General features: G+C 56.1%; 1 protein-coding gene across 1 annotated transcript; it reads left to right on the top strand.

Moving 5' to 3' along the window:
• The first annotated feature begins 406 nt into the window (after nucleotides 1-406).
• SDS (serine dehydratase) lies at nucleotides 407-8,978 on the top strand. The gene is made up of 8 exons (XM_046025990.1): nucleotides 407-568; nucleotides 3,784-3,938; nucleotides 4,336-4,375; nucleotides 4,627-4,766; nucleotides 4,866-4,957; nucleotides 5,691-5,918; nucleotides 7,367-7,491; nucleotides 8,254-8,978. The coding sequence occupies exons 2-8, from the start codon at nucleotides 3,786-3,788 to the stop codon at nucleotides 8,460-8,462; spliced, it is 987 nt and encodes a 328-aa protein (XP_045881946.1). The 5' UTR covers nucleotides 407-568; nucleotides 3,784-3,785; the 3' UTR covers nucleotides 8,463-8,978.
• Nucleotides 8,979-9,215: the final 237 nt, after the last annotated feature.

The raw sequence follows: 9,215 nt of genomic DNA on the forward strand, positions 1-9,215 counted from the left end.
GGGTCTCAGCCTCTCTTTTCTTGAAAATGAGGATGATAAGAGTATCCACTTCCTCCCATGGTGTGTTTCCTGGGTGCCTACTATGTGCCAAGCACATGCTAGAGCTGGGAAGTGCACGATCTCAGGCCGTCCTCCTACAATCCTGCAAGCCTTTGGGAACAGTCTTGGGAAGCAGGTGTTGTTCTCACTAGCGACTGAAGAAGCTGAGGATGGGAAGGGGAGGGGTGAATGGGGGAGAGCCCGGAGGAAGCTGCCAGCAGAAGCTCAGCCAGCTTCCCCCTCGCCTCCTGGAAGCCCCAGGGCAGCGGGCCAGGGGCGGGGTTTGGCGGGGGGCGTGGCCATCCCTGGGCCCCCATTGGCTGCCCGGAGGCGCCCTGGGAATAAAGCCCCGGACCAAAGCCCCAGATCCATAGCCCCTGGGACAATTCAGGAGACATTCTACCTGTCCATCTGCCCTCCATCTCTCTGAGGACTCTCTACCCAGTCTATCCATCTAGACCGTCTCCAGGCCATCCCTTCCCGGTCTGCTCCCTCGGTCCAGGCCGCCCAGCTCCACCACCTTGGGCAGGTAAGTACCCGCTCCTCCGCCACCTACAATCTGGAGTGCCTGGGGCCAAGGGCAGGGAGAAGAGGTTCTGGGGACAGTGGAGGAGGTAGAGGCATTTGAACCTAAAAACCCATGCTTTGAAGCCAGACTGGCTGGGTCGGCATAGCTCTGGGCCTCAGTGTTCTCATCTCTAAAATGGGAATAATAACAGACCCTTCCTCGTAAGGTTGTTGTAAAGATGATATGAGACCATGCACTTAAAATGTCCAGTCAGATATAATAATAGTTCGTTTTTATTGAACTCTTGCTTTGAGCCGAGTGAGAGGGGAGTGAGTTCTGACCGAGAGGGGACACAAAGGCAGAGCGCCTGCCCTCCTCCATGTTCCGCACAACTTCAAGATGTTGTGCTAGAAGGAGTGATGCCCATAGGGGGTCCCTGCCCCTCACCTGAAGGCAGCCAGACACAGGTGGGGGAGAAGACTTCCCAAATCTACCTGAAAGGGGTCTTGTGGGCCATGCTTCCCACTCCAACCAGGAGAGCTCCCTGAGGCCAGGGCTTGGCAAGGTCACAAGGTCCACTGAGCCAGAACGGGGGTGCTGTTGTTTCGGGGAGAACCTCCGGGAGGCTAATTAAAGTTAATTCAAAAAGATATGGGATGGGGGCACCTGGGTGGCTCAGTGGTTTAAGCTGCTGCCTTCGGCTCAGGTCATGATCTCAGGGTCCTGGATGAGTCCCGCGTCCGGCTCTCTGCTCTGCGGGGAGCCTGCTTCCCTCTCACTCTCTCTGCCTGCCTCTTTGCCTGCTTGTGATCTCTCTCTGTCAAATAAATAAATAAAATCTTTAAAAAAAAAAAAAAGATATGGGATGTTCCTGTAAAGGAGTGCCTCTCGTTCCTGGCTTTGGTTCAAGAGATCTAGGGGAGAGCACCCCCTCCCAGACCCTGAATGTTAGTTAATTCAGACAGACACGAACTATCCCTATTTGGGGGTGCTAAGGCTAGTGGGGTGGTCAGGAACCCCATCCCTCACTTGTCTTCTACCAAGGTATATCTAGCTCAGCCTGGAAAGGGCTGGTGGCCAAGCCTCGGGCTGTCCCAGGTGGTATCATTAGAAATGGGGAGGTGCGTGGAGAGAGACAGCCGTCCTTGCTTGGCCTTCTAGGATAAGGGAGGACGTTGGGGGCGGGGACCAGATAGGCTACTCACCCAACCACCTGCTGATAAAATTCTGGCTCAGCCCAAGTTGGGGAGAATCCAGGAGAAGAGGAGGAGGAAGAGCTGCACGTCTGTGTCCAGACTCTGGGCCACATCAGCTTTTTGATCACCCAGAGTCGGTCAGACCAGGCGGTCCGAGCCACGCCCATGGTCCTGGAGAGAACCTAGCTCCTGCGCTAGACTGTCTGAATTCAAATCCTTCCTCCCCTGTCCCTGAGCTGTGTGGCCTCGGGCAAGTCACATTAATATTCCAGTCCCTATGGCCCAAGGTGTAGGCACCTAAAACAATAGCAATCATTGGATTGCTGTCTCTCGTGGCTCTGGGGCTTAACTGGGGTCAGCAGGCAGTTCTCACTGGGGTCTCTCAGACATCTGCCGCTGCCACCGTGTGACTGTGATGGTAGCTGATGTCTCAAGGTCACCTCCCATGTCTGGCAGGAGACACTGGCCATCCGCTGTCAGGTAGACTACCTACATGTGCCCTCTGCGTGAGGCCTGGGCTTATTCCCATCACGGCAGCCGGGGTTGGAGACGGAGCTGCCGGAGAGAGACAGCCAGGCAGAGGCTGTGTTCCCTTCCGTGGCCTCGCCTTGGGAGCGGGGCTGGAGTGGAGCCGGCTCACTCGGGCTCCAGAGAGCAGACCGTGCCATCTCTTCCCAGCTCCACGCTCAGTGACGTCGTGTTGGTAGCTTGAAGTGGCCTTGGGGAAAGTCATGTACAGCACAGAAGTGCACACACAGCAAATCAGGGCTTGGTTTTTCTTTGCAGAATCTTGTTAAATATTCACCCCCACTGCGATGCTTGGAGGCCACAGAGTGTCCCTTCCACCTACAGCCACAGGCCACCCGCTCCTCCAGGGTCCCCGAGCAGGAAGCACAGGCCCCACCTCTCACTGGGAAAAGCATCTGTGTCACACCATAAGAGATGCATGTGGGATGGCAAGAGTTTTGCAGTGGGCATTCTGGGAAACACAATCTGAGCCTTGTTGCGCATCAGGAGAATGGACTAATAACGCGCCTCCTGGGATTGTTAAAAGGATTAAATGCATTAATATCTATAAAGCTTAAAACAGTGTGTGGCACATGGTAATCACTTTAGAAATGATGATTACATAATAAAATAATTATTATAAAAAGTCTACTCTAGGGGCACCTGGGTGGCTCAGCGGGTTAAAGCCTCTGCCTTCAGCTCAGGTCATGATCCCAGGGTCCTGGGATCGAGCCCCGCATCGGGCTCTCTGCTTGGCTGGGAGCCTGCTTCCTCCTCTCTCTCTCTCTCTGCCTGCCACTCTGCCTACTTGTAATCTCTATCTGTCAAATAAATAAATCTTTAAAAAAAAAAAAGTCTACTCTAACTGGGGATGGGGCTTTCCGAAGGTCAGTATGAAAAAATACATGCATTTAAATCGATATTTCCTATGCACAATAAAACTTTCAAAAAGCACAAAAGGGATGCTGAGTGCCAGCCCTCTCCCCAGAAGCCCCTCACCCTCATGAGTTTCTTGTGTGTTTCCTAAGATGTTCTATGTACGCAGAAGCTTATGGATTATGTGTGTGTGTGTCCCCATGTTTTTGCACAAATAGACTACACCTGCTGTCCTGCCCCTTTTTTAGCACTGAACCATCTTTGGTTCACTGAGCCAAAGCACTGAACTCACTCTGACTCAGCACCTGCAAATCCATCCTCATCTCACATGCCTTGAAATGTGCAAGGTCTGAGTGTTATTTCTGAAGTTCACAGCTTCCCAGCCTGTTGTGGGGTGGGGGGGGAGTCCTTGTCCCCATTTTACAGATGAGGCAGCTGAGGCTGAGGCGGGATTGCTTGCATGATGTCACCTGGTGAGTAGGCAGCTCAGCTGGGATTTGAATTCAGGTCTCCAGGATGCTCCTCGTCTGGGCTCTTCCCTCGGCCTCATGGGAAACGAGGGGAGGGGTCACTCGCAGGCATGCTGAGGGTTACATGGCAGCGGCCTTCACCACGGCTGGCTCTCCTGACCATCTGCGTGTCCTTCCTTCCTCCCAGCGATGACATCTGGAGAGCCCCTGCACGTCAAGACCCCCATCCGTGACAGCATGTCCCTGTCCAAAGTGGCAGGCACCAGTGTCTACCTCAAGATGGACAGTGCTCAACCTTCGGGCTCCTTCAAGATCCGCGGCATTGGACACCTGTGCAAGAATGTATGGGCGGGGCTCTGCATTTTTGGAGCTGGGGTGGCTGGTCCTTTTTCCTCAGCAGGGCCAGGCCAGTGTGGTGTGCTGACTCCCACAATGCTCCAGTATCTGCTAGTAGCCCTCCCTCTAGAGAAGGGGTGCCCACCCCAGAGGGTCTCCTCGTGGACTGATCCCAGAGCTGTCATTTGCCTGCTTCCCCCACTGCCCACCCCCCCAACACTTCCCTGAGCCAGTCTCTTTGGGAGGAGCGATGTCATCTGAGAGGCTAGGGCAGCGCAAAATCTGTGTGAAGGAAGGAGAGGCCAGTGTATACTGGAATCACTGGGAAGCACTCCAGTGTGGCGGGGAGAGCCCGGGGGAAGACTGGGAGGAGGGCCTCACCCTCCCCACCTTGTCTCTACAGTGGGCTGAGCAAGGCTGTGAACATTTCGTCTGCTCCTCAGGTAAGTGGTCTCCCTGCCTCCTCCTGTGCCCTGCTGTGTGTCCCCGGGCCAGGCGCTCTACCTCTCTGGGCCCTGGTTTCCCAAGCGACGAGCCAGGACAAACATCCGCAGTAGCCGCAGTTTGGAATTCCAGGGGGAAGCAAGCAGTCCCTCAGGGAGGTGTTCAGAGTCCCAAGGTTGGAGATGAGCAGTCCCAGTCGGGCTCCCAGGCCCTCCTGCCCTGACACACTCTCCACCCCCATCCCTGGCAGCTGGCAACGCAGGCATGGCAGCCGCCTATGCTGCCAGGAAGCTGGGCATCCCCGCCACCATCGTGGTGCCCAGCACCACACCTGCCCTCACCATCGAGCGGCTCAAGAATGAGGGTGCCATCGTCAAGGTGGTAGGTGAGGTGAGTACCAACCCAGGGCAGGGGCCGCGGAGGGCGTCTGGTGGCAGGGCAGGGTCCCCCAGCCCCTCACCTCCTCCGACCTCTGCCGTGGTCTTGCAGATGTTGGACGAGGCTTTCGAGCTGGCCAAGGCCCTGGCAAAGAACAACCCAGGCTGGGTCTACATTCCGCCCTTTGACGACCCCCTCATCTGGTACGTGGAGCCCAGAGTCCCCTGGCGCAGGTGGGGTCCATCTCCCACACCCCTGGGTGGGCACCTGCCACAATGCACGTCATCGACCCACCGGGCACAGCAGCTGTACGTGCGTGGGCATGCCATCGGGAGAGAGCAGGTGCCCACACACGGGTGCCAGTGCCTGTTCCCCGAGGCCATGAGTGCTCATGAGAGCCCGGATGCACACGTACCTGCAGCCAGGTCCCCTGAAAGCCAACCCCAAGACAAAGATTTCAGGAAAAGCAGTTTACCTGGGGGATGATGTAGCAGGGAAGGTGGGAGGGAGCAGAGGCCAGAAGAGAGCGTTTGATAAAGGGCTCTCAGGGGCGGGCAGACCTTGGTGGATGGCCCGAGCTTACCCCATTGGGGGTCCCTGGGAGCCAGCGTGGAACCCAAACCAGAGTGATCCAACTGTGGGAGAGGGTGCTGGGAGCTTATACACCCCTGCCACCATTCCGGGTGGCCACAGACATGGGCTGAGGGCTGCTCTCCAGGGCTGTTGTCTCCTCCTACATTTGCAGGCAGCTCCAGTAGCCGGAGGACGCCTTTGGGTGGACATGGGGATGCTGGCAGCCGGAAATCGGGGAGGAGTTGGGGAGGGGGCGTCTAGCACAAAGCCCCTCGGCTGCCTGGGATGAGGACAAGGGGCATCTCTAGGGTCCCTGCGTCGTGTCTCCAGGGAGCCCAGCCTTAACTCCCGCCCACCCTCCAGGGAAGGCCACACTTCCATCGTGAGGGAGCTGAAGGAGACGCTGAGCACCAAGCCAGGGGCCATCGCGCTGTCGGTGGGTGGCGGGGGCCTGCTGTGTGGAGTGGTCCAGGGGCTGCAGGAGGTGGGCTGGGGGGACGTGCCTGTCATCGCCATGGAGACCGTCGGAGCCCACAGCTTCCATGCTGCCACCACTGCCGGCAAGCTCGTCTCCCTGCCCCAGGTTACCAGGTGAGCAGCGGGGCTGCCTCTGTTGGCTGTTCGTGAGCCTTGGGGAGCCCACCTCGGGCTGGCTTCGAGGTAGACCCCCCATGTCAGTCCCATTTTAGAGATGAGGAAACCGAGGCTCTGGTCACTTGTCCAAAGTCACACAGCCAGTGAGTGGTACTGCTGGGACTGGACCCAAGTCTGCGTGACTCACTACCGTGAACGTCATGCTTTCTCACACGGAGTCCAATATTAAGCATGTATTGACTGCCCTGTGACAGGGGTTTGCACACCTCATTCATTTGCCATTTACTGGGCCCCTCCTGTACATAAGCACTGCTGATCCTGGACCAGAGTGGTGAATAAACACAGCCCCTGCTCCCAAGTTCGTATTCCAGTCCCCAACATTTGACAGATGGTATTTAATTAGGATTAGGTTTGTCACATTATATAGGAGCCCCAAATAACAGTGCCTTAAACCAGATTGAACTTTACACAAAATGAAAGAAGTGTCTACAGGTAGGCAGTCCAGGGGCTCCAAGAAGCCAGGGCACAGGTCCCTTGAGTTTGTTCTCCATCATCCTTATCATGTAGCCCTACGGCCCAAAATAGCTGCGTAAGTGCCGACTATCACACCCACACTCCATCTGGCAGGAGAAAGGGAGGGCAGAAGTGATGCCCCTTCTCTTTAAAGACAGACACAGTACTTCTACTTTCCTCTCATTGACCAGAACTTAGTCACATGGCCACAGCTACTGCAAGGGAGGCGGGGAAATGTCTTCTTACCAGGTCTCCATGTGTGCAGCTAGAATAGATATTGGGTAGACAAGGCCTTACCACAGAGAGGGAAGACTGAGCCCAGAATTCTGGATCCTTGAGCCTGGCACCCAGGAGCTACCATTTGGGCTCTGATCCTGCACTGCTGGGATTGAGGAAATAATTGTCGAGTGCCTACTGTGAGCTATGCCAGGCTTAGGACTAAGGTGGTTCAGGCCCCAGGTGCTCCTGGGCAAGCTGGGAATAGAAAGTGATGACTCCAGGGAGCAGGGAGAAAGTGAACACCCTGATGATGAGTGCAGGTCCTGGAGTGACAAGGATCCCGCTTGAAGTGCTCACACCACCACTGCCTAGGCACATAACTTCGGGCAAGTGACCTGCATACTCTCTGTCTTGACTTCCTCTCCCATTAAAATCGAACCAATGAACAGCAAAAATGGTTGTGAGAATTAAATAATGCCCGCAAAATCCTTGGCACTTAATACCTGCGCAAGATATGCTATTTACCCCCAGTCAAGCCTCTGTGCCTTATTAAAAAAGACTTTACTATCGGGGAGCCTGCCCATGGACCCTGCTTCCCTCCTCCCTCTCAAATCCGTCTTTCTTTTTCCATCCCTCCTCATCCCAATCTCTGCCTCCCTCCTCCCTCCTGTTTCCCCCATTCCCCTCCTTTTCCCCATCCCCACCTTTCCCAGTGTGGCCAAGGCCCTGTGCGTGAAGACTGTGGGGGCTCAGGCCCTGAAGCTATTTCAGGAACACCCCATCTTCTCTGAAGTCATCTCGGACCAGGAGGCTGTGGCCGCCATTGAGAAATTCGTGGGTATGTGCTGCGTTCTTTCAAGACCTGATCTGCTAGCTCAGGAACTAACTGGCTATCCACATGGTATCCTAAGAGATCCCATTCCCTGCAAACTTTCCTGACAGTCCTATCTCCCACCCCAATCTCCCACCCCTTCCTAGAACTTCCCACTCATGAAAGGTAATACAATGCAGTTGTAGAAGTAGAAAGGCCAAAACCACAAGTGAAGAAGTCAGCTTGATAACCATGACAGCAGGAATAGCAATAAAATATTTAAAAATGCGAACCTTGAGCTTCCTGGTAGTCCAGGTGAAAAGGGAAAGTATGGGCCTCAGGCCTGGCTTCAGAAATGGGTCTGTAAGTAGACCGGTTTCCTTCTGGGTTCAGTGTAGGTCAGGGATGACACATGCACATGTGTGCAAGCGCACACACACACACACACACACACAGTAAGCACTCACACTGCCACTTATCTGTATTAGCACTCAGTGGGCTCATCAACCACGGCAGTCTTGCTCAGATGATGACTCAAGCCTTCTCAACACAGGGCTCAGGCAGTTACAATCATTTTATCAGTGCCCGCACTCCTAATGAAACCGAGTCATGATCGGGACTTGGAAGGTCAAGCTGGGGCAGTGAGGGGAGGTTTGGCCTGGGACCGGAGTCTGTGGTCAGGGCCGAGAGAGAGAGCCCAGTGGCTCACACCCTCAGGCTTTCCCTATGGCCCAAGAGCACCCCTGTGCCCTGCCCCCAGGTCCCACCTCATCACTCCCTCCTCCACAGATGACGAGAAGATCCTGGTGGAGCCCGCCTGTGGGGCAGCCCTGGCTGCCGTGTACAGCCACGTGATCCAGAAGCTGCAAGGAGAGGGCAAGCTCCGGGCCCCGCTGTCCTCCATCGTGGTCATTGTCTGTGGCGGCAGCAACATCAGTCTGGGCCAGCTGCAGGCCCTCAAGGAACAGCTGGGCATGAAGAACGGGCTGCCCAAGTGAAGGACCGTCCCCACCCGTCTGCCTCCCCTCCCCGGGGAACCCCTGGAGGAGCTGGAGTTTTATCCAGCACCTCGTTGTAAATATTCTTGTGTCTGCCTGGGAGCCACGGCCCGGGCCAGCCGGTTCCCTTCTCCGTCCCACAAGCCCGCTGTGCCAAGGGGCCGCAGCTCTGAGGTGGAGCCAGGTCGGCAGCCAGCGAGGCCATGGACTGAACCTCTCTGGACATTGTGCGGTGGTTCTGTGACTGTCCCTAGCCACTGTGGCTCGGTGACGGCCGCCCGTGTATCCTACACCAGGTCCCCAGTGCGGGGGGGGTGGGGCGGGTAGATCGTAGCAGGATGAGCCTCCTCCCTGGAAGGTGCAGAGGGCCGTAGTCCAGGTCTGAGAACCGTCTGTCCTCTCCCCCAGGAAGCCCAGCCTGGCCCCACCCCCCAGGCATTTTTCTAATTGCAGCTTTTTCATTGAAAAGGAAAAAAATGTATTTATGAAATGAAGATCCTTTAAGTTTCTCCTTCATCACCGTGTGTCTCCCTCCCTCCTCTCCCCACACCTGCCTGCTTGTAGCCCTGCCCCCTACCCCCTGCCCCGTGGAACCTTGGCGCCCCATGGACGTGGGGGCCAGGACCCTGCTCCCAGGGGGCTTGCATGCTGGGAGGCAGGAAACAGGAAGGGAGGGAGGTGAGCAAGAGCTGGGGCAAGGGCCGCCTCCACTGGAGCCAGAACCAACCCCAAACCAAGAGGCAGGTGAGGCTG

This window comes from Meles meles, chromosome 12 (assembly GCF_922984935.1).
Source record: "Meles meles chromosome 12, mMelMel3.1 paternal haplotype, whole genome shotgun sequence".
Taxonomy (NCBI): domain Eukaryota; kingdom Metazoa; phylum Chordata; class Mammalia; order Carnivora; family Mustelidae; genus Meles; species Meles meles.

Coding starts and splice junctions, on each gene's coding strand:
- SDS (XM_046025990.1), top strand. CDS start 3,786: ATGACATCTGGAGAGCCCCTGCACGTCAAGACCCCCATCCGTGACAGC. Junction 4,376..4,626: donor ACATTTCGTCTGCTCCTCAG/GTAAGTGGTCTC, acceptor CATCCCTGGCAG/CTGGCAACGCAGGCATGGCA. Junction 5,919..7,366: donor TCCCTGCCCCAGGTTACCAG/GTGAGCAGCGGG, acceptor CACCTTTCCCAG/TGTGGCCAAGGCCCTGTGCG.